The following is a 24,667-nucleotide window of genomic DNA, read 5'->3' as shown; positions in this document are numbered from 1 at the left end:
TAGGAGAATACATACAGGGGCCACTCTTTGATGAAGCATCTAAGTAACTGGCTGGGATGCCCAAGTTCCATTTTGGAGTGCCTGAGTTTGAGACCTGGACCCACTCCTGATTCCAGCTTCTGCTAATGTTCATCCTAGGAGGCAGCAGGCGATGGCTCAAGTACCTGGATTCCTCCCATCCATGCAGAACTGGATGGAGTTCCAGCCTCCTGGCTTCAACCTGGCCCAGCCCTGAGTGTTGTGGGCATTTTCAGAGTGAAATACATAAATAAATACAGCTTAAAAAAAAAAAAAAAGAATCCATATAGAAGCTGACAGTCTGGAAATTTAATTGCTCCCGCTAAATCTCTGGAAAGTCTTTTTGAACTCTAAGGCAAGGATGGTAATGTCTTTGAGCAGGTGACCAACCCTAACAGCAGGAAATTAAATAAGCTGTTTCCAGATGGAGCCAGACGCATCTCACGTGGACCACCCACTCCAAGTTCACAGTGGAGGCTTCCTCCCCGTGGAGAGATTAATGAATACCTTGCAAGCTGCCCTAGCGGTGCTTTTGGCGCCTTTCGAAACAACATCCTTTTCTGGATAGTTCTTTATGGGCCAGTGCATTTCACCAGGTTCTCTCAAGGCCCTGCCGCCTGAGACCCATCGTTTGATTTCTGCTTACCCGTGTGCTTATCATTAACGCGTGAATGTTACAGTTCATCTCTCAAGAGACAACACCCCACCGACACAAACGCGCTCACGGGCACGCAAGTGTCCAGTCCCGGTCCGCAACAGGGAGCACCGCGCCTGTTTCATAGATGCGGGAGCGAGTAAGTGCTGTTCTCTGTGGGATTCAGCTACAAGCAGCTCTCCGAGACGGCCCTCAAGCCTAGCCGGACGACGACAACGTTTAATCTCCACAGACTCGCGCCCAAGAACCCGGGAAGCGAAGCACGCATGCGCGCGCGAGGCCGGCGGCGACGGCGCCCGGAGCGGACGCGCACGCGCAGCTTGCTGGGTCGGCGGGAGCGTGGGAGGCGCGGGAGAGCCAGGTGGCGTCCTCCCGTGGGGGACACAGGCCGCGTGCGGCTCGGCCATGGCTCACAAGCCGAAAAGGACTTTCCGGCCGCGCCGAGTTGACGACAGCGACAGCGACGGCGCTGAGGAGTCGGGTGTTGAGCCCGGGACCCTGAAGGAGCAGGCGGCCTCAAGCCCTGCCGGGGAAAGCCAGCCTTCTGAGAGAGGTCGTGCGGAGGAGGCGGAAGGGCCTTCCGGGGCCCGGCGCCCTCGCGGCCGGGGCCGGGGCCGAGTCTGGGCGACTTCCCGGCGCGCCGCGGGAGCAGCTCCCCGCGCGGACGGCGGCTCGGGCGCCCCAGGTGACGCGGGCGGCGGGCCGGGGCGCTGCGTCTTAGAAGTTCCCTTCGCCGAGGGCTGGCCGCCAGCCGCGCAGAGTCGTGGGCGTGGTGCGCGAACCGTCGCCCGCTGCCTGCGCCTACACACTGGGCACCTTGGGGTGGCCATCAGACGACTGGCCAGTTACAGGGCTGTAGAGTAGTGGGCACCTTGGGGTGGCCGTCAGACGACTGGCCAGTTCCAGGGCTGTAGAGTAGGGGGCACCTTGGGGTGACCATCAGACGACTGGCCAGTTCCAGGGCTGTAGAGTAGTGGGCACCTTGGGGTGGCCATCAGACGACTGGCCAGTTCCAGGGCTGTAGAGTAGTGGGCACCTTGGGGTGGCCGTCAGACGACTGGCCAGTTACAGGGCTGTAGAGTAGTAGTTGATGTTTACGAAGAACCTAAATCGTCATTCAGGAGTGAAGTAACTCCTGATGCTGCTGAGTAATCAGAAGTCCCTTGTACCTTTTGGAACTTGCCAAAGTTACTTTTTTAGAAGTCATTTGATCACAGTTGTTCGTTACAAGCATCTAAATGGTAGCCTTTGGAATGTTCTGTTTTTGTTTTTTTTTTTTTCATCAAATAAGCAAAAACTGAAATAATTGCAACACCAAGTAGGTCAGTAGAGATTTGAGACTGTACCAATAACTATGGAATACAGTGTGATCATTTATAAATATCTGCGTTTTCAGCTATCTTTGGGTTTTTAACTATAGGTTTCGAGTGGCATATAATTGTTTACATACAATGTGCTGCCCTCAATTGGAGTTGTAGCTTACTGTGGAATATAGTTTTTGGTTAGTCTGAGGTTTCAAAATATTCTTCCTACTGTTGGTTACCATTAAAATGATCTGAGTGATTTTTAATTTATTAATTGACAAAAATTGAGTATACTTATGGAACACAGCTTGATACTTTGAAATATGCATACAATGACTAAATTAAGCTAGTTGACATAAACACTACCTCGCATTTTTTGTTGGTAAGAACACTGAAAGTTTTAAAGTACCACAGTATGTCACTCTCTTGAACTTACTCTGCTTGTCTAACTGAAGATTTGTGTGTTTTGACCAACTGTCCCATTACACAGCCGTTCCGCCCCCTCCCTCTGCTCTGTTTTTGTGATTTCTACTTTTCTAGGATCTTCATGTGAGATCTTTTTTTTATTTGTCTTTCTGTGCCAGGCTTACTTCATCTAATACAGTGTTTTCCAAGTTCATGATGTAGTGATTTGTCGGTCTTTCTTTGATCATCTGTAGTTCTAAAGTTTTGATGATTTTTTTTCTTACCCTAAAATTTATCAGTTATCTGGTGATAGGGAGAATGTAGGCCAGGGGTTGCCTTTCTGTGGCCTTCTAGAACAGTGATTCTCAAACTCTTTAGTCTTTGGACCCTCTTTATACAACTTTTTAAGAAGGTTAAGATCCCAAAGGCCTTTCATTTCTGTGAGGTCAATCTTTTATTACCATACTAGAACTTATGCAAAAATAAATATTTCGCAAAAAATGTAAGAGTAGTATTTTCTTCAGTGCCTGACTAAAGAGAAGGTAGTTGAATTCTCATGGTGTTATCTGTATTCATTCGCATGAGCTGTATTGTTTGCTTGAACTATTTGAGAAAAAGAGTCAAACTAACAGGAGTACTTAATAGCCTTTCTAGATCATTGAGGTGCTCTGCTTTAGTGTTACAATAAAGTTTGGCAATGTAATCTCTGAAGCATCAGTTGTAACATGGAATATTAAAACATATAACTAGATTTTTTTATTCTCTTACATTAACATCCATTGGTCTATATTGCATTTGCAATGGATCTTTTACCCACACATGATTGGAGGCATCATTTGTTGATTATTTGGGAAATACGCATTTGATGAGACCTTGCGAATGTGTATTTTATTATACAGATAAAAAAATCACCATTAACACTGATCTCATCAATTGTTAAGGATTGGGATACTGTCAGATTCCCAGTGAAGGATCTAAGTTTCCCAAAATTACAATTTTCATTTGAAGTGTCTAATTCTGAAGTGAAAGGCACTCATCAACTCAATTTGAGAAAAATGTTTGTCGGATAGCCGTGCCTGACTGTTGTTTGCCGGTCAGATCTTTCAAGTAACATGAGTTTCTCCCTGAAAACAGTGACTGGTTCAGCTTGCAGCTCAGGCACACAAGTGCTTTTCCTAAAGGCAGTCACTGTATTTTAGTCTACAGCAAAAGTACCTTATGCATACTTCTATTTTGTTATGCAGTATATTAAAAAGGTGTATATGCTCAAGGGTCAAGACTCAATAAGATTGGCTAGTTTTCATTGCTTCACCACAGACTGTAAGTGAAACTGTCTTTTTTCCCCTGCCAGTGTGTAGGGATGAAGAATGCTGTGGTTGCTATGTTAAATTTTTGTCACAGCCTTGATTGAGGCTAAGTAAATAGCAGTTTCACCGAGTACTACCTTTGCTCTGTTGTATAGATACGAACACAGTGATATCACGTTAGTATTATAACTAAAGTAATCTTGATTTCACAGACCCTCTGAAAGGGTCTTGGGAATCTCCACTTGATGGACTGTGTTTTGAGAACCACTGTGTTAATGTTAATCCATTTTAGGAACAGGTAGGGTTGTCAGAAACTGCTTTACCTAGCAAAAATGTGAGCTACGGCTATATTTCTTTAAAAAAAAAAATGATTTAGTTATTTGAAAGAGTTACAGAGAGAGAGAAGGAGAGGTAGAGAGAGAGAGAGAGAGGTCTTCTATCCGCTGGTTCACTACTCAGTTGACCGCAATGGCTGGAGCCAGGTCATTCCGAAGCCAGGAGCTACTTTTGGGTCTCCCACTCAGGTGCAGGGGCCCAAGGACTTGGACCATCCTCTACTGCTTTTCCAGGCTACAGCAGAGAGCTGGATCAGAAATGTAGCAGCCAGGACTTGAACCAGGGCTCATATGGGATGCTGGCACTGCAGGTGTCTACCCACTATACAATAGTGCAAGCCCCTCCTTTAGTCTTATAAGTCTTGATTTACTTTAGACCTTTATGAACTGTATGTAGGTAATAAGGTAAAATTTTAAAGTAAATGTACTCTGTAGCCTTATGTTTTAAGACTTTTCATGAAGATTGCAAAATTATTGTGAATAATCCCTTTCATTCAATTCTCACAACACCTCTTTATTTCTTAATGTTGCTTAATTAGAGTTTAACGTATTAAGCAACCTTCCCCAAATCACACACTGAAAAGATAGACCCATGCTTTAATTTTGACCAAAGTGTTTACTACAATATTTCTTGCTACCAACCATTAATACGGTATAATAAAGAGAAAATCTGGAGTTAGCTAGAATTAGATTGAAAGCCCTGCTTATGTATTTACTTTGTGTTTATCCTTTCAACCCTTAGTTTCCTCATCACTAATACTTACTTTTTACAGTCACAGTGACTAAATGAAGTAAGTCTTATAACACAGATTTCATTGTGCCTAGCACATTAAATATTTTTTTGTTTTTCAGGTTATTCACTACCACTGTTTTTCTTTTCTAGATACTACTTCAGTTTCTAGCCCTTTATTTTTACACTAATGTTCCCTTGCCTCTTTTCATTGCAGACTTTGAAAACATTTTGTTAGATACATAACACAAATAGGGGACGTCTTTTTTATTAAACCAGAAAATCCAAGAGTTGGAGAAAGATTTATATGTCTGCTTAAACTATATAGAGTAGGATTAAAATATCCTGTTGTGCAAATGCCAGGTAGTATTCAGAATTCTAATTACTGAATCCAGTATTTTTTTTTCTTGCTACATTGAAAAAATGTCCTGTTAGGATCCAGAGCGGTTGATCTTTCATCGAATGAAGAAGATGGGAGCCATCACTCCTCAGAAAGGAAAGATAATCAGAGTCCATCCTCTGACAGCTCTAGTTGTCCAGCTGAAAAGCCTGTTTGGTCAGCAGGTTGGTGGCTTTTGTAATTTTGGTAAGAAGTTTGCAATACTTTGAGTCCTGTTATATTGGAAAACTGTCCTGTTAGAATCTATAATAATTGATCTTTACACAGGGGAAGAGGATGGAACCCATCACTCCTCAGAAAGCAAGAATGATCAGAGTCCATCTTCTGACAGCTCTGCTTCTCTGGAAAAACGATTTTCTCCAGCAGGTTGGTGGTTTTTGTAATTTTTGTTAAAAATTTTATTTCAAGTATCAATATTTTTATACCAGAGATTCTTTTTGTTGATAACACAACAAATTCTAGTGAAGTATGATTGTCACAGTGCCAAAAATGCTTGTTTCCATCACATAACAAGTCCAAGATCAGACTGTAAAATTGGGCAGAACAGGGGTATAGGGAACTAAAAATAACTGGGTGTGGGAATTTAGCCTAGTAGTCAGGACATCAAAGTACCTGAGTTCAATTGTGGACTCTGGCTTTTGGCTCCAGCTTCCTGTTAATACAGACTATGGGAAGCAGCAGTGATAGTGTAAATAATTGGGTGCCTGCCACCCACAAGGGAGACCTAGGTTGAGTTTCCAGCTCCCAGCTTCAGCCCTGACACCTACCCCTGGCTGTTAGTGAGCCAGCAGGTTGGCACTCTCTTTGTGTATATCTTGCCTTTGCCTCTCAAATAAGTGAATAAAAATTTTTAAAAAATGGTAAAATAGCTCTTTCTAAAAATATTTAATTGAGAATTTAAGAAAAAGAAACAAAGCAAGAGGAACAAATTGGAGTGACATGTATAGGGATTTTATACAAAAAGATGATTAGACCATTTTTATGTTTTGAAATAGTGTAGTTTAGAAGTTGGCAAATTACCACCTGTGGGCTCACAGATTTGTTAATGAAGTTTTTGTTAATAAAGCTTTATCAAAACACAGTGTCAGTCTTTTGGTAACTCATCTATGGTTGATTGTACGCTGAAGTGGCAGAGAGAATTGTGACCAAGACCTTTTGGATTACCTCAAGAGTTTGCAGCTTGTTCTGTGCTGAGTAGTCCTTTTCAGTTTAGTGAAGCCTAAGACCTCTTCTGAGAAAACACATATGTAGCTTCATAAAGGAAATAAGTTATGTTGAAATTATAATTGTTAAAATATATTTTAAGGGACTTTCAGTAATAAGTTCTTTATAATCCATTAAATAATAGTAGCCAGTAAGTCTGTAGCCTTTTAGGTTTTATTCTTTTTAAGAAAAAAAAAATTTATTTTGTTTGTTTGAAAGGCAAAGTTACAGAGAGAATGAGGGAGAGGCAGAGAAAGTGATCTTCCATCCTCTGGTTCATTCCCCAAATGTCCACAACAGCCAGGGCTGGGCCAGGCCAAAGCTAGGAGCCAGGAGTTTTCTTGGAGTCTCCCATGTGGGTGCAGGGGACCAAGCTCTTGGGCCGACCTCCACTGCTTTCCCAGGAGCATTAACAGGGAGCTGGATCAGATGTGGAGCAGCCAGGACTTGAACCAGTGCCCCTGTGGGTTACTGGCACTGCTGGTGGCAGCTTAACCCTCCAAACCACAAAACCAACCCCCATAGGTTTTTTTTTTTTCTATCCAAGTTCATGAATACAGAAGTACAAAGTGATAAAACCAGTATTACAAGTTGAAGTTTGGTAAACAGTTGAAGCTTTTTTTTGTTTGTTTAGATTCCAGATGAAGCACTGTCCAATAGAATTTTCTATGTTGATTGAAAAATTCTGCATCTTTACTGTCTAGTACATACCCATAGCCAGCTATTGAGTTCCCAAAATGTGGCTAATACAGCTGATGAGTTGAATTTTTAACTTAGTTGAATTTAAGTGGTCATATTTGGCTAGTGGCCACAGTGTTGAACAGTAGTGCTATAGAAGATGGTGGATTAAACAGTATAAGCTAGCAGGTGTTAAGTGTTGGCAGCACTGCCCTCCTAAGGAGAGAAGGCAGTGTGTGGATGTGTTTGGGGGGTTTTCTAATGATCAGTGATTGAGATGTTGCTGGCATATAGTGCCCTGGAGACAGGAATGATAAACGTCCTGAAGACTGCAGGATAGTTCAGGTCAGTGAGGAAGTGTCCCTCTTTCAATACTTCATTGGGAAACAGTGCCTAAAAGTTGAAAACTTGCCATGTGAGGAACCCTTGAAGTACAAGGGATGTCCTGACTGGAGAAGAAAAGATGGAGGATTGTGATAATGTTAAGGACTGGTTTATAGGAGTGCATTTATTTTGTGTTCAGAACTATGAGAATGAACCGGCAATGTCTGCCTTGAAATGTTCCCTGTGGCAGAGGCCACTTGTTACCAGAGGAAGATGATGGTTGACTCTGTGCTTTAGATGATTGTGTATCACAGAGTATGATGTGTGTGAAAATATTTATGAGTTACAAATCTGTAAAAATGTTCTATTATAACACAATGTGCTAACTTAATTAATTCATCTCCAGTCTGTCCAGCATCTCCTCCGTGGAAATTATTGAGCTGCCAATTGATGTGGAAAAACAGGGCAGAGAAAATATTCTCTCCATTGAACTTTTACTTTGTTATTGTAGCATAGGAGGATTAGCTTAATTTAGCACTAGGATCTCATAAGTGAACCCACTGGTTATGATTTATTATTTAAACCCCAACAATTCATTTGTAGGTATATCACTTTCTTTTATAAATACTTATTTATTTATTTGAAAGAGTTACAGAGAGGCAGAGGCAGAGAGATCTCTTCCATCTGCTGGTTCACTCCCCAGATGGCCGCAACGGCCAGGGCTGGGCCATGCCAAAGCCAGGAGCTGTTAGCTTCTTCCAAGTCTCCCATGTGGGTGCAGGGGCCCAAACATGTGGGCCATCCTCCTGCTTTCCCACGCACATTAGCCAGGAGCTTGATCAGAAGTGGAATAGCCGGGACTCGAACCAGCATCCATATAGGATGTTGGCATCGCAGGTGGCTGCTTCACTGCTTCACCACAGTGCTGGTCTCATGCATCACTTTCAGTTCAACTGTTTGTTTCCCTATTGGTGTACTTGAGTATTTGAGCCTAAATGTATTATCTTAACCCTGATTGCACATTAAAATCCTCTAAGTAGCTAGCAAATTACTACTGCTTGGCTCTACTTCAAATCAGCTAAATATGAATCTCTGGGATACGGACCTGGGTATCAGTAATTTTTTAAGTTTTCCAGGTGACCCTATTGTAAGCCAGAGTTTAAAATTGCTAATTTTGGCCGGCGCCGTGGCTTAACAGGCTAATCCTCCGCCTTGCGGCGCCGGCACACCGGGTTCTAGTCCCGGTTGGGGGGCCGAATTCTATCCCGGTTGCCCCTCCTCCAGGCCAGCTCTCTGCTATGGCCCGGGAAGGCAATGGAGGATGGCCTAAGTCCTTGGGCCCTGTACCCGCATGGGAGACCAGGAGAAACACCTGGCTCCTGCCTTCAGATCAGCGCGATGCGCCGGCTGCAGCGGCCATTGGAGGGTGAACCAACTGCAAAAAGGAAGACCTTTCTCTCTGTCTCTCTCTCTCTCTCACTATCCACTCTGCCTGTCAGAAAAAAAAAAAAAAATTGCTAATTTAGGGGTTGGTGCTGTGGAATAGAAGGTTAAGCTTCAGCCTGTAGTGCCAGCATCCTGTAAGGGTGCTGGTTCAATTCTCAGCTGCTACACTTAGGATCCAACTCCCTGCTAATGCACCTGGGAAAGCAGCGGAGATGGCTGGCCCAAATCTTTGGGCCTCTGCACCCATGTGGGCAATCTGAAAGAAGCTCCTAGCTTCAGCCTTTCCCAGCCCTGACAGTTGGGCCATTTGGGAATGAACTAACAAATAGAAATTCTGTCTCTCGGCTAATCCTCCGCCTTGCGGCGCCAGCATACCGGGTTCTAGTCCCGGTTGGGGCACCGGATTCTATCCCGGTTGCCCCTCTTCCAGGCCAGCTCTCTGCTATGGCCCGGGAAGGCAGTGGAGGATGGCCCAAGTCCTTGGGCCCTGCACCCGCATAGGAGACCAGGAGAAGCACCTGGCTCCTGGCTTCAGATCAGCGTGATGCGCCAGCCGCAGCGGCCATTGGAGGGTGAACCAACGGCAAAAAGGAAGACCTTTCTCTCTGTCTCTCTCTCTCACTATCCACTCTGCCTGTCAAAAAAAAAAAAAAAAATTCTGTCTCTCTCTCCTTTCTTTGTATCTCTGCCTTTCACATAAATAGATCTTTTAAAATGCTAAAAAATAAAAAAAAAATTGCTGACGTAACTTGATGTAACAGTTTTGAATATTAATTTTGCTTTAGACTGTATTAACTGAATCTCCCAGCTTTTAAGACATGTCATCTTCATGCACATCAAACTAAGACCCATTAAACCAACAAAACTAAGTACAGAGCTCTCTGGTTGCAGGTCCCTACTTCATAATCAATAATTTTTAGTTATTTTCAACCATGTAAAAATTCAATGAACTATATGATTTACCACACCTATTTTAATATAATCTCAAGGAAAGAATCCAAATGTTAAATGCTTCAGGATGAAGAGATACCTAACCTTTATCATTTCCCTGATATCAGTTAAATAATTACTAGTTTATAAAAAGTTAAATCACTTGGCCAGCGCCGAGGCTCACTTGGCGGAGGCCTGCGGTGCCTGCACCCCAGGTTCTAGTCCCGGTTGAGGCGCTGGATTCTGTCCTGGTTGCTCCTCTTCCAGTCCAGCTCTCTGCTGTGGCCCGGGAATGCAGTGGAGGATGGTCCAGGTGCTTGGGTCCTGCACCCGCATGGGAGACCAGGAAGAAGCACCTGGCTCCTGGCTTCGGATCGGCCCAGCGCGCCAGCCATAGCAGCCATTTGCGGGGTGAACCAATGAAAGGAAGACCTTTCTGTCTCTCTCTCACTGTCTAACTCTGCCTATCAAAAAAAGAAAAAAGAAAAAAGAAAACGACTATTAATGCCCTTTCTGCACTGTACAAATAGAGTATCATTGTTTCCATTTAAATTGCTCACCACCACCTGCCCTAAACATGCCTGGGGGGAAAAAAAAGTTAAATTACTTGATTTGATGTCCTTGTTCTTGATTCATAGGTCCTGGTTCCTAATGATCACCAATTATTATTCTGTGATTAACTCAAGCAATGTTTATTTTTCCTTGGATTGTTGTCAAGTTTATTGATCTGCAGTTTATGGAATCTTTGTGTTGTTTCAAACATTACAGCATTTGTATATCTCTCTAAGCATATGATGTGTTTTCATTTTTCAAGGAATTTGGACCAATTTATAGGAAAATTTAGAAAATGTTACTTGAGCTTCAATGCTTTGACATCTCAAGATTTTAAAGTATTTGAACTGGTGAAAATTTCTCTTACCCTTTTGTTTACTGTGGTGTTTTTCTTAAGAAGATACTTTTTCCAGGGACAGTGAGGAGTAACAAGTAGCTGCCACCTGCAGTGCTGGCATCTCATAGGGTGCCAGTTCATGTCCCGGCTGCCCCATTTCCTATCCACTTTCTGCTAATGGCCTAGGAAAAGCAGCAGAAGATAGCCCAAGTGCTTGGGCCCCTACACCCATGTGGGGACCCAGAAGAAGCTCCTGGCTCCTGGCTTTGGTCTCGCCCAGCTCTGGCCATTGCAGCCATTTGGGGAGTGAACCAGCAGGTGGAAGATATTTCTCTCTCTTTCTCTCCCTTTCTCTTTCCTCATCACCACTGCCCCCCCAGCTCTGCCTGTCAAATAAAATACATTTTAAAAAAGACTTTTTCCAGATCCTGGCATTGACTTGATTGTCATCTATTTCTCAGTCCCTATGTACATGGGTGCCCCTGAGGAGCAGTTTATCATAGTGTGGTATGTTCCTACTTTGCTGATTCACACTTGTCTGTCCTCCTAAGTCATACAGTTCTCACTGAGGGCCTCTACACTCAGCCCTCTCCACATCCCTACCCTTACAATCTCAGTGCTTCTAGAAGTGAAAAATAGCTAGCTCTCAAGAAATAGTAACGCCTAGTAAGTAAGAGAATTAAGAGACAAAGTGAAATGGTGTCAGTATGTTTTCTGATACTTCTATGTTTGCTTTATTTCTGTAAATTGTAATTTATATTTAAAATCTATTAAATTAATTTTCTTCCTTTATTGTCGATTTTGAGTCCTTTATTGCAGCTGCATGTATCAAAATCATGAAAACCTTAGTGAAAATGATGTCTTTCTTGCCAAACGAGAGGAACACTCATTGCTGCTGGTATTTGGTTTTCAGTGTCCTCCTCTTTGTTTCTTTCAGTTAAGATCCCTGATGCAGCTTTCATTCAGGCAGCCCGCAGAAAACGTGAATTGGCCAGGGCCCAAGATGATTATATTTCTTTGGATGTAAAACAAAGCTCCACCATCTCTGGTCTGAAGGGGGCCAGTGATGAGGATTCTGAGAGTGAACCTGATGATGCTGAAACAAAAATACCATTTACCCCAAAGCCTCAAACACTTAGACAGAGAATGGCTGAAGAGACAAGTATGTATTTATCTTACACACTAATCTATGAAGATAAGATCACGCTTCATCAGAATGTAATATTATAATATCCCATGTTGGTTTTTATTTAATAGAAATTTGGCCTATGACATTGTAGTGTCTAAATATATATCAGAATGTTGTTAAAGAGCATGTGTAATGATGTTTGCTAATGCCTAACCCTCACTTAATGTTTTCTGACAGATTAAAAAAATAGTGGTGTGTATTATTTTTAAATGTTGGAAACTATCATTGTGACACCTTTAGAAAATTTTTTTTCTTGCCGGCGCCGTGGCTCAACAGGCTAATCCTCCGCCTAGCGGCGCCGGCACACCAGGTTCTAGTCCCGGTCGGGGTGCCGGATTCTGTCCTGGCTGCCCTTCTTCCAGGCCAGCTCTCTGCTATGGCTCAGGAGTGCAGTGGAGGATGGCCCAGGTCCTTGGGCCCTGCACCTGCATGGGAGACCAGGAGAAGCACCTGGCTCCTGTCTTCAGAACAGCGCGGTGTGCCGGCCGCAGTGCGCAGGCCGCGGCGGCCATTGGAGGGTGAACCAACAGCAAAAGGAAGACCATTCTCTCTGTCTCTCTCTCTCACTGTCTAACTCTGCCTGTCCAAAAAAAAAAAAAAAAAATTTTTTTCTTAACATAGAAGCATCTACAGAGATTCTGTAGGTGTCATGCATTAAAATCTATCCTGCCATAAATAAAATGTCCTCTATCAATAATACTTAAGTCTCAAAGGATTATTTTCACATTTCTCATTTGTTGCATACATGTTTTACTAAGGTTCTTATTACTTCAAATAATATTTTTTCAAAATTTGACTGGTTTCTCATAACCCAGAAATTATTTTCAGTGTTTGAATTATTGGGTAAGAATTAAGAGATCTTTGATGAAGAAAACCAAACATTTCATTCTTGGCTAGTTTTTCCCATGTGTGTAGCTATGATATTTTGAGTGGGGTAGTGGGGTGATAAGGATGCAGGTTTCAGAGTCTGATTACTGCAGCCTCACCAGAGTCCTTGTCAAGTTGTTTAATCTCCCAGTATCTTAGTTTCCTTATTTGTGAAATGAAGGCAATAATAATACCTTCTTCCCAGAATTATTGTGAAGAATAAGTAATAAGGAAAATGCTACTAAGCCTGCATATAGTAAACCCCTCAGAAGTATTAGCTGTGCAAATTAGAATGAAAAATATTGAATGTTTATATGTTATTTTTTTTTTCTCTAGCAAGCAGAATTGAAAACACCAGTGAAGAAATCCATGAAGGTGAAAATCAAGATATTTGGGAACAGCAACAAATGAGGAAAGCAATTAAAACCATACAGGTAATAAAAAGTATACCAGGTGAATTATGTTTCTATAGCTGCTATAACAAATTAACACGAACTCTGGACTGAAAGCAATTCTCTCCCACAATGTGGAGGCCGAAATCTGAAATCAGTGTGTTGGCTGGGCTATGTTTCCTCTGAAGACCCTGGAAAAGAATATTCCCTTGCTTTTTCCAACTTCTGATTGCTTTACTTGGTCCTTGACTTGTGACTTCATAAGTCTTATCACTACTTTTGTCCTCACGTGACCACCTTCTCTGTGTCTCTGCTCTGTGTATTTTTAATAAGGATGTTTATGATTGAATTTAGGGCCCGCCCAGATAATCCAAGATGATTTCAATATTCGTCACTTAGTTATAACCACAAAGACCCTTTTTCCAAATAAGGTCATATTCACACATTCAGGGTTAAGATTTTGGTGTATTATTTGGAGATCACCATCCAGTCACATCTCACCACACTCCTTTGAATTTGCTGGAATACCTTCTAACACCAATTGGGAACCACAGGAGCCAGGAGCTACTTTTGGGTCTCCCACGCAGGTGCAGGGGCCCAGGGACTTGGACCATCCTCACTTCTTTCCCAGGTTATAGCATAGAACCGGATTGGAAGTAGAGCAGCCAGGACTTGAACCGGCGCCCATACGGGATGCTCACTGCAGGAGGTAGCTTCACCTGCTACGCCACAGAGCCAGTCCAAAATCTCAGGCTTTTATCCTCAAGTATAATTCTTGTTTGTTTTAAAGCTCACACTTTCTTGAACTTTATTTCTATTTATTTATTTATTTATTTTTTTGACAGGCAGAGTTAGACAGTGAGAGAGAGAGAGAGAAAGAAAGGTCTTCCTTTTTCCGTTGGTTTACCCCCGAAGTGGCCGCTATGGCCAGCGCCTTGTGGCCAGCACGCTGTGCTGATCTGAAGCCAGGAGCCAGGTGTTTCCTCCTGGTCTCCCATGCGGGTGCAGGGCCCAAGGACCTGGGCCATCCTCCACTGCAATCCCGGGCCACAGCAGAGAGCTGGACTGGAAGAGGAGCAACCGGGACAGAAACCGGCGCCCCGACCAGGACTAGAACCCGAGGTGCGGGTGCCGCAGGCGGAGGAACAGCTTAGTGAGCCGTGGCACCAGCCCACTTTCTTGAACTTGAATCACTCACTCCACACAGTATAAGTTGTCTGTTTTTATAAAGTTAAAAATGATAGGGTCCCCAGAAATGGAAGGTGTTAATCTTCTGGAAAATGGACATAATATACACAATACAGCTGTCTTTTAAGAACATTCCAAGCAGGGTGATGATGAGCTGTGATTAGCCAGAGGACACTAATGTGAAATACACCATGTTACAAGATGAGAAATGCACCATGTTATCAGTGAGAAATGCATTATTCTGCGAGTACCAGAAATCCCAAATAACAGTGCCTTAAAGAAAAGTAAGAACTTTACCTAGAAACCTCCAGCATACTTAAATTTCCATTTACTTTTCATTGAATAGAATGGAGTTGGAGTTAATGGCTTCTTCTTTTTCCCTTCTTTTTTTTTTTTAACTTTTATTTAATGAATAGAAATTTCCAAAGTACAGCTTATGGATTGCAGTAGCTTCCCCCCCCCCCCCCAAACTTCCCTCCCACCCACAACCCTCCCCTTTCCCGCTCCCTCTCCCCTTCCATTCACATCAAGATTCATTTTCAATTCTCTTCATATACAGAAGATCAGTTTAGCATATATTAAGTAAAGACTTCAGCAGTTTGCACCCACACAGCAACACAAAGTGAAAAATACTGTTGGAGTACTAGTCATAGCATTAAATCGCAATGTACAGCACATTAAGGACAGAGATCCCACATGATATTTTTTAAAAATTGATTAATTTTCTATGCAATTTCCAATTTAAAACCAAGTTGTTTTTTTTCCATTTTCAATTATCTTTATATACAGAAGATCGATTCAGTATGTACTGAGTAAGGATTTCATCATTTTGCACCCACACAGAAACACAAAGTGTAAAAATACTGTTTCAGTACTAGTTACAGCATTACTTCACATTGGACAACACATTAAGGACAGATCCCACATGAGATGTAAGTACAGTGACTCCTGTTGTTGACTTAACAATTTGACACTCTTGTTTATGGCGTCAGTAATCTCCCTAGGCTCTAGTCATGAGTTGCCAAGGCTATGGAAGCCTTTAGGGTTCGCCGACTTCGATCTTATTCAGACAGGGTCATAGTCAAAGTGGAAGTTCTCTCCTCCCTTCAGAGAAAGGTACCTCCTTCTTTGATGGCCCCATTCTTTCCACTGGGATCTCACTCACAGAGATCTTTCATTTAGGTCGTCTTCTTCTTCTTCTTCTTCTTCTTTTTTTTTTTTTGACAGAGTGTCTTGGCTTTCCATGCCCACAATACTCTCATGGGCTCTTGAGCCAGATCTGAATGCCTCAAGGGCTGATTCTGAGGCCAGAGTGATATTTAGGACATCCGCCATTCCATGGGTCTGCTGTGTCTCCCGCTTCCCATGTTGGACCGTTCTCTCCCCTTTTGAGCCCATCAGTTAGTATTAGCAGACACTAGTTTTGTTTTTGTGATCCCCTTGACTCTTAGACCCATCAGTGTGATCAATTGTGAACTGAAGATGATCACTTGGACTAGTGAGATGGCATTGGTACATGCCACCTTGATGGGATTGCATTGGAATCCCCTGGCACGTTTCTAACTCCACCATTTGGGGCAAGTCCGATTGAGCATGTCCCCAAATGTACATCTCCTCCCTCTCTTTTTCCCACTCTTAAATTTAACAGGGATCACTTTTCAGTTAAAATTTAAACACCTAAGAATAATTGTGTGTTAATTACAGAGTTCAACCACCAGTACTACAAAAAAAAATAATAATACTAAAATGGATAAAGTATTACATTGTACATTAACAGTCAGGACAAGAGCCGATCAAGTCACTGTTTCTCATAGTGTCCATTTCACTTCAACAGGTTTCCCCTTTGGTGCTCAGTTGGTTGTCACCGATCAGGGAAAACATATGATATTTGTCCCTTTGGGACTGGCTTAATTCACTCAGCATGATGTTTTCCAGATTGCTCCATCTTGTTGCAAATGACCGGGTTTCATTGTTTTTAACTGCTGTATAGTATTCTATAGAGTCCCATAATTTCTTTATCCAGTCTACTGTTGATGGGCATTTGGGTTGGTTCCAGGTCTTAGCTATTGTGAATTGAGCTGCAATAAACATTAATGTGCAGACAGCTTTTTTGTTTGCCAGTTTAATTTCCTTTGGGTAAATTCCAAGGAGTGGGATGTCTGGGTTGTATGGTAGGGTTATATTCAGGTTTCTGAGGAATCCCCAGACTGACTTCCATAGTGGCTTTACCAGTTTGCATTCACACCAACAGTGGGTTAGTGTCCCTTTTTCCCCACATCCTCTCCAGCATCTATTGTTGGTAGATTTCTGAATGTGAGTCATTCTCACCGGGGTGAGGTGAAACCTCATTGTGGTCTTGATTTGCATTTCCCTGATTGCTAGTGATCTTGAACATTTTTTCATGTGTCTGTTGGCCATTTGGATTTCCTCTTTGGAAAAATGTCTATTGAGGTCCTTGGCCCATCTCTTAAGTGGGTTGTTGAATTTGTTGTTTTGGAGTTTCTTGATCTCTCTGTAGATTCTGGTTATCAACCCTTTATCTGTTGCATAGTTTGCAAATATTTTTTCCCATTCTGTCGGTTGGCTGTTCACTTTCCTGACTGTTTCTTTTGAAGTACAGAAACTTCTCAATTTGATGCAATCCCAAATGTTAATTTTGGCTTTGACTGCCTGTGCTCCTGGGGTCTTTTCCAAGAAGTCTTTACCTGTGCCTATATCTTGCAGGGTTTCTCCAATGTTCTCTAATAATTTGATGGTGTCGAGTCATAGATTTAAGTCTTTAATCCATGTTGAGTGAATTTTTGTGTAAGGTGAAAGGTAGGGGTCTTGCTTCATGCTTCTGCATGTGGAAATCCAGTTTTCCCAGCACCATTTATTGAATAGACTGTCCTTGCTCCAGGGATTGGTTTTGGATCTTTGATCAAATATAAGTTGGCTGTAGATGTTTGGATGATTTCTGGTGTTTCTATTCTGTCTCATTGGTCTATCCATCTGTTTCTGTACCAGTACCATGCTGTTTTGATAGCAACTGTCCTGTAGTATGTCCTGAGATCTGGTATTGTGATACCTCTGGCTTTGTTTTTGTTGTACAAGATTCCTTTAGCTATTCGAGGTCTTCTGTGTCTCCATATGAATTTCAGCATCATTTTTTCCAGATCTGAGAAGAAGGTCTTCAGTATCTTGATTGGTATTGCATTGAATGTATAAATTGCTTTTGGGAGAATGGACATTTTGATGATATTGATTCTTCCAATCCATGAGCATGGAAGATTTTTCCATTTTTTGGTATCCTCTTCTATTTCTTTCTTTAAGGTTTTGTAATTTTCATCGTAGAGATTTTTTTTTTTTTATTGCTTCCCCCCTCCCATAACTTCCCTCCCGCCCGCAACCCTCCCCTTTCCCGCTCCCTTTCCCCTTCCATTCATGTAAAGATTCATTTTCAATTCTCTTTGTATACAGAAGATCAGTTTAGTATATATTAGGTAAAGATTTCAACATTTTGCCCATATAGCAACATAAAGTGAAAAAAACTACCATTGGATTACTAATTATAGCATTAAATAGCAATGTACAGCACATTAAAGACAGAGATCCTACATAATTTTTTTTCAAATTAATTAATTTGTATGCCATTTCCATTTTAACACCAGGTTGTTTTTTTTCATTTCCAATTCTCTTTATATACAGAAGATCACTTCAGTATGTAATTAGTAAAGACCTCATCAGTTTGTGCCCACACAGAAACGCAAAGTATAAAAATACTGTTTCAGTACTAGTTATAGCATCACTTGGCTTTAGACGACACATTAGGGACAGATCCCACATGGGATGTAAGTACACAGTGACTCCTGTTGCTGATTTAACAATTTGACACTCCTGTTCATGGCGTCAGTAATCTCCCTAGGCTCTAGTCATGAGTTGCCAGGGCTATGGAAGCCTTTAGAGTTCGCTGACTTTGATCTTATTCCGATAGGGTTATAGTCAAAGTGGAAGTTCTCTCCTCCCTTCAGAGAAGGGTACCTCCTTCTTTGATGGCCCCATTCTTTCCACTGGGATCTCACTCACAGAGATCATTCATTTAGGTCTTTTTTTTTTTCCATGATATCTTGGCTTTCCATGCCTGCTATACTCTCATGGGCTCTTCCGCCAGATCCGAATGCCTTGAGGGCTGATTCTGAGGCCAGAGTGTTGTTTAGGACATCTGCCATTCTATGAGTCTGCTGTGTATCCCACTTCCCATGTTGGATCTTTCTCTCCCTTTTTGATTCTATCAGTTAGTATTAGCAGATACTTGTCTTGTTTGTGTGATCTCTTTGACTCTTAGACCTATCAGAGCTATCAATTGTGAGCTGAAATTGATCACTTGGAGTAGTGCGATGGCATTGGTACATGCCACCTTGATGGGATTGCATTGGAATCCCCTGGCACTTTAACGTCCTTGGTTAAGTTTATTCCAAGGTATTTGATTGTTTTTGTAGCTATTGTGAATGGGATTGATCTTAGAAGTTCTTCCTCAGCTATGGCATTGCCTGTGTATAGAAAGGCTGTTGATTTTTGTGCATTGATTTTATACCCTGCTACTTTGCCAAACTCTTCAATGAGTTCCCATAGTCTCTTAGAGTCCCTTCGTTTTTTTTTTAAGATTTATTTGTTTGAAAGGCAAAAATAGAGAAGCCTGGAGTGGGGTGAGAGAGAGAGATCAAGAGAGATCTTCCATCCACTGACTCATTCCCCAAATGGCCACAGCAGCTGGGGCTAGGCCAGCCTGAAGCCAAGAGCCAGGAATTTCTTCCAGGTCTCCCTTGTAGGAGTGAGGGCCCAGGTACTTGGGCCATCTTCCGCTGCTTTCCCAGGTGCATCAGCAGGGAGCTTGATCAGAAGTGGAGCAGCCAAGACTTGAGCTGGTACCCAAGTAGGATGCTAGCACTGCAGGCAGAGGCTTAACCTTCTGGGCCACAGCTCCAGCGCTGATTGCTACTTCTGTCATAGAAGTAAGTGTGAATTTAACCAGACAGCTGTTTGTACCACAAAAAATAACACTCACCAAGGAATGTTGCTGCTTCAAAAACTGCACAACTTTCTGAGAGTACATTAGATTGTAAATAGATAACTTTAAAAACCTTGAGGACTAGGCTCAATAGGCTAATCCTTCGCCTGCAGAGCCTGCACCCCGGGTTCTAATCCCAGTTGGGGCACCGGAGTCTGTCCCGGTTGCTCCTCTTCCAGTCCAGCTCTCTGCTGTGGCCCAGGAGTGCAGTGTAGGATGGCCCAGGTCCTGCACCCGCATGGGAGACCAGGAGAAGCACCTGGCTCCTGGCTTCAGATCAGCATAGTGTGCCTGCCGCAGCGCGCTGGCCACAGCGGCCATTGGGGAGTGAAGCAACGGCAAAGGAAAACCTTTCTCTCCGTCTCTCTCTCTCACTGTCCACTCTGCCTGTTAAAAAAAAAAAAAAAAAAAAAAAAAAAAACCTTGAGGACTAAACTCTTTTGAAAAACCAGGTTTAAATTTACCTCTTACATATGAATCTAAAATTCCAAATTTTAAAAATGTTTTCATTTTAAAAAGATTTATTGTGACTGAAAAATTACAGAGGCATGGGATTTTTGAACTGGAAGAGATCTTGGATTACCCTGTCTCCTTTGTGCTACCGATACTTGTAAGGTAAATTAAATGGTTTCTAAGAAATAAATTTTCAAATTATTTTTAGAGAAGAGAAATAGACCTTTCCCACAGCGGGGCATCTCGAACTATGAAGTTTGACACTTCTATTTCATTTCCACCAGTAAATTTAGAAATTATACGGAAGCAGCTAAATACGAGGTGAGTAATATTCATTTTGAAATTTCCATTTATCTTAGAGTTTTAACAGTGAGAGCACTATATTATTTTAAATTAATAAATGTGTTTGCAAGAAAAAAGTGTCCCCAGTGTTGCCATACTAACACAACTGATGGCATTTTTTGTCTTTGTATTATATGGTGAAAATCAGTAAACACAAATCCCAGTTTTCTTTTTACTTATATGATTTATAAGCATTCTGCTACCTTGTTAGATAGCCTTTAGGTTTCTTTAAAACAGTTATTCATAAAATTGATGCTAATTTACTTATTTCTCTGTTAGACATTTTGATTTTTAAATTTTCTCTATTAATAGAAAATGCTACAGTTAAGAAACATTTTGTTCCTGGAGGTCTTTTAATATGTTAGTTTTTTGCTTAAAATACATTTCCAGGGAAAGTTGTCCCTAGCAAAATTCCAGTTTTTATGACTTTTGATGCTGATTGCCTTTCTAAAGCACACTTATCTTTTATTCTATCAGTTCTTATCTCTAAAGGAGATAAGTCTTACTTTAGGTGGTATTATTTCTAAAACTAAGGCAAACCCTATTACAGGTTATTTTAACTCTTTGTATTTTGTATTGTCCTATTCAGGACAAAGAGTATACCATAAATTGATGTGAAAAAACAAGTATGAAGGTTACATTTTAATTAGTCCTTTTAACAGTTTGTTACAAAAATATTACCAAAACAAATCTTTTTTTTTTTTTTTTTTTTTTTTTTTTTTTTTTATAAAGGAGAAAGGTTTATTTCAGCTCTCGGTTCTGGAGTTTCACATTATAAGATCAGGCAGCCCCCTTAGTTCAGCCTATGGTGATAATGTTCTTGGTGTCAGAGTCCCAACATGGCAAGAAGGAGCATGTGTGTGTTCATGCCTAAGCCTTATGATCTTATAAAGCTACTGGGGTTTATTTGATCATAGGGCTCCCATGCTAACAACCCAATACAATCCAATAATCTCTCAAAGTCTCACTTCCAAATACCATAACTGAGTTAAGTTTTCCCCCTCTTGGTACTGTTAACATGACTTTGGGGACCTTCAACATCCAAACTACTGCCCATACCCTAGTTCTCCCCGACTCCAAGCCTGCTTCACCCACTACCTCCCACATCAACACCCAGGCCAAAATCCTTGCAGCTGTCCCTGACTCTTCTCCCTTCTGTCTTTCTATCACACCCATACCCAAACCATTAGAAAGTCACTGTCAGCTCTCACCCCGATACCACCGTATCACACCCTCTTCACCACTACTACCTTAGTCTGCCAGTGACCTTTTACCAGGACAGCCATGACCCCTTCTGACTAGACTGCACGCCTCTACTTTTGCCCCCTCTACCCCAGGGCCTGTCATTAACTTAGCGTGATCCATTTAAAATCTTTTTAAGCAATATTTTCATTGCTTTTTTATTTTTTTAATATTTATTTATTTATTTGAAAGAGTTACACAGAGAGAAAGGAGAGGCATAGAGGGAGAGAGGTCTTCTATCCGATGGTTCACTCCCCAATTGGCCGCAAGGTCTGGAACTGCACTGATCTGAAGCCAGGAGCTTCTCCAAGTCTCCAGTGCAGTGCAGGGGCACAAAGACTTGGACCATCTTCTACTGCTTTCCCAGGCCAAAGCAGAGAGTTGGATCAGAAGTAAAGTAGCTGGGTCTCAAACTGGTGCCCATATGGGATGCCGGCGCTGCTGCCAGTGGCTTTACCACTACACCAAAGTGCCAGCCCCTTTATTGCTTTTCAAGATGTATTTTTCCTAGTACCTGAGAATAGATTCCCAGATACTGTTTCTGTAAATCATCTTCAAAGTAACTTTATTCCTTAATCACATTGCAACCTAAAGTATATTTATTCTTATTTGTACATGTGCATGAATACTTTATGTAAAAAAGACATTTTATAGCAATTTTAGTGAAATAAATATATATTATAGATACTTGTTACTTTGAACTGCACTGTAACTTATTTTGTATAAACTAGATTCTTTAATTTTTTTTAAAGAATTTATTTATTTGAGAGGTAGAGTTACAGTGAGAGGGAGAGACAGAGAGAAAGATCTTCCATCTGCTGGTTCACTCCCCAAATGGCCGCAACAGCCGGAGCTGTGTGAATCCAAAGCCAGGAGTCACGAGCTTCTTCCAGTCTCCTATGTGGGTGCAGGGGCTCAAGGACTTGAGCCATCTTCTACTGCTTTCCCAGGCCACAGCAGAGAGCTGGATTGGAAGAGAAGCAGCAGGGACTAGAACTGGTGCCCATATGGGATGCTGGCACCGCAGGTGGAGGATTAACCTACTGCACCATGGTGCCAGCCCCCTAGATTCTTTAATTTAAAAAGTGAATACATTGTCATGGTTTTAAAAAAAAAAAAGCACAAAAGGATAACAGAGGAAATGAAGTCACCTTACTCTAGGAAACCATTACAACCAGTTTCTTGTTTCCTTCAGAAGTGGTCTATATGTGTATCTCTAAAAGTGTAGATGTACAAGGATACTTCAGAAAGTTAATGGAAAATGGAATTAAAGGATAAATTTATGGGGCCAGCATTGTGGCAGTAGGTTAAACCACTACCTGCAGTGCTGGCCTCCCATATAGGTGCCAGTTTGATTCCTGGATAATCCACTTCCTTTCCAGCTCCCTGCTAATGAGCCTGGGGAAGCAGCAGAAGATGGCACAGGTATCTGGGACCCTGCATCAAGACTTGGAGGGAGTCCTAGCTCCTGGCTTCAACTTGGCTGAGACCCACCTGTTGCAACCATTTGGGAAGTGAACCAATGAATGGAAGATTTATTTACTTCTTTCTGTCTAACTGCCTCTCAAGTAAATACATCTTTTTAAAAAGAGAAGAAAACTTATTTTGCTGCAAAACCATTTTGAAATTCATGCATAACTTTTTTGTAATACATGTTTCCCATGAACTTTTTGAAGACCCTTCATATGATGGATAATTGAATTTTATTACATCATATTTGACAGTTTTTTTCATATAACATTGATTGATAAATGTGATAGTCATGAGATCTGAAAGAAAATGGGCTGTCTTTAATATAACAGCATATGGGGAAATGGGGAAATGCAGCAGAGCAGCAACAGAGGAAATGGAATGTACTCCAAGGGATATCAAATTCTAATGACAAGTAAAACCAAAACCATTATGAAAAACAAAACAGATATATTGTACCAAACTGTTACATGCTCAGATGGTTTTAATACCAGCTCATTCAGATACCTATATTCCAAAGAGAACCACAAATTGATCTGACAGCGGTGCTACATGGCCTCTCGTATTTCAAATATAATGCTGTTAAGTGTTCTTGCAATTCACTTGGTTTATAAATTCTGGTCACTCCTGGGCTAAAAACCTAACCTGTTAGCTTTAACTCTAAAAGAATAGCTCTGGCCTCTGAAAACCTGTTTCTTTTCTCACCATTCCCCTTTGAGACCTTCTTAGTTGTGATCTCCAGCAAGTCTAATAAATTGACTTACTTGCCAGTCACTTTCCTTGGTAGTCTTTGAAAACATTTGTGTTAGGCTGCTACTTTTTAAAGAAAAGTTTATAAAATAAAATAATTTATATAACATATAAATATAACTTTATATTTAAAATAACTTATTTAGGTTGACATTACTACAAGATACTCATCGCTCACACCTAAGGGAATATGAAAAATACCTGCAAGATGTCAAGAGCTCTAAGAATACAATCCAGAACCTAGAGAATTCATCAAATCAAAATCAAAAGTATAAATTCTATAAAGGCATGAAAATTTTTGTGGAAAATTTAATTGACTGTCTTAATGAAAAGGTAAATATAAATATTTTTATCATTTATTTGGAAGAAACACCCTTAGCACTCAGTTACAGAAAGAAAAGTCTAAATTTTGCAATTAATTACTTTTCTCTAGTATTTTTTGTATATTTTTTAACATTTTATTAAGCATTCCCTCAATGTTGGCTATTTAGGATTTTTTTTGGATTATTTTGCTCTGATAACTAACACTGAATACAATCTTGTTTGTAAATTTTTTTCAAAATTTCATCTGTTTAAGACAAATTCCTAAAAAATGGAGGTCAAAGAAAATATTCAATGTAAATAATTTTTTAAAAGATTTTTGTTTATTTATTTGAAAGAGTTACGCAGAGAGAGAGAGAGAGAGAGAGAGAGAGCAAGATCTTTTATCTGCTGGTTCACTCTCCAGATGGTTGCAATGGCCAGGGCTGGGCCAGGTAGGAGCCAGGAGCCAGGAGCTTCTTCTGGGTCTCCTATATGAGTGTAGGAGCCCAATCACTTAGGCCATTTTCCACAGTTTTTCCCAGACCAATAGCAGGGATCTGGATTAGAAGTAGAATTGCGGTCTTGAACCAGTGCCCATATGGGCCGCCAGCGTCATGGTGATGGCTTAACTTGCTATGCTACAATGCCAGCCCTGAGTGTAAATATTTTTTTTTAACAATTTATTTAAATATTTCAAAGGCAAAATTACAGAGAGGCAGAGGCAGAGGAGAGACAGGTCTTCCCCTTGTTGGTTCTCTTCCCAAATGATCGGAAACCAGGAGCCAGGAGCGTCTTCCAGG

The 24,667-nt window shown here is 41.4% G+C and overlaps 1 protein-coding gene across 5 annotated transcripts in view; it reads left to right on the top strand.

Moving 5' to 3' along the window:
* The first annotated feature begins 1,020 nt into the window (after positions 1–1,020).
* GCFC2 (GC-rich sequence DNA-binding factor 2) overlaps positions 1,021–24,667 on the top strand; it is a 51,470-nt gene continuing 27,823 nt past the window's right edge. For all 5 annotated transcript variants that reach the window (XM_062209742.1, XM_062209744.1, XM_062209747.1 and 2 more), the window contains exons 1-7: positions 1,021–1,358; positions 5,190–5,318; positions 5,422–5,520; positions 11,562–11,786; positions 13,017–13,114; positions 19,969–20,081; positions 23,711–23,897. In XM_062209742.1, coding sequence (XP_062065726.1) covers positions 1,079–1,358; positions 5,190–5,318; positions 5,422–5,520; positions 11,562–11,786; positions 13,017–13,114; positions 19,969–20,081; positions 23,711–23,897 — 1,131 coding nt within the window. In that variant the 5' untranslated portion in view covers positions 1,021–1,078. The remainder of the gene's footprint in view (positions 1,359–5,189; positions 5,319–5,421; positions 5,521–11,561; positions 11,787–13,016; positions 13,115–19,968; positions 20,082–23,710; positions 23,898–24,667) is intronic.

The sequence above is a fragment of the Lepus europaeus genome, chromosome 13, assembly GCF_033115175.1.
Source record: "Lepus europaeus isolate LE1 chromosome 13, mLepTim1.pri, whole genome shotgun sequence".
Classification (NCBI taxonomy): domain Eukaryota; kingdom Metazoa; phylum Chordata; class Mammalia; order Lagomorpha; family Leporidae; genus Lepus; species Lepus europaeus.
Note: the sequence above shows the minus strand (reverse complement) of the source record. Positions and strands in the feature narration are given on the sequence as shown.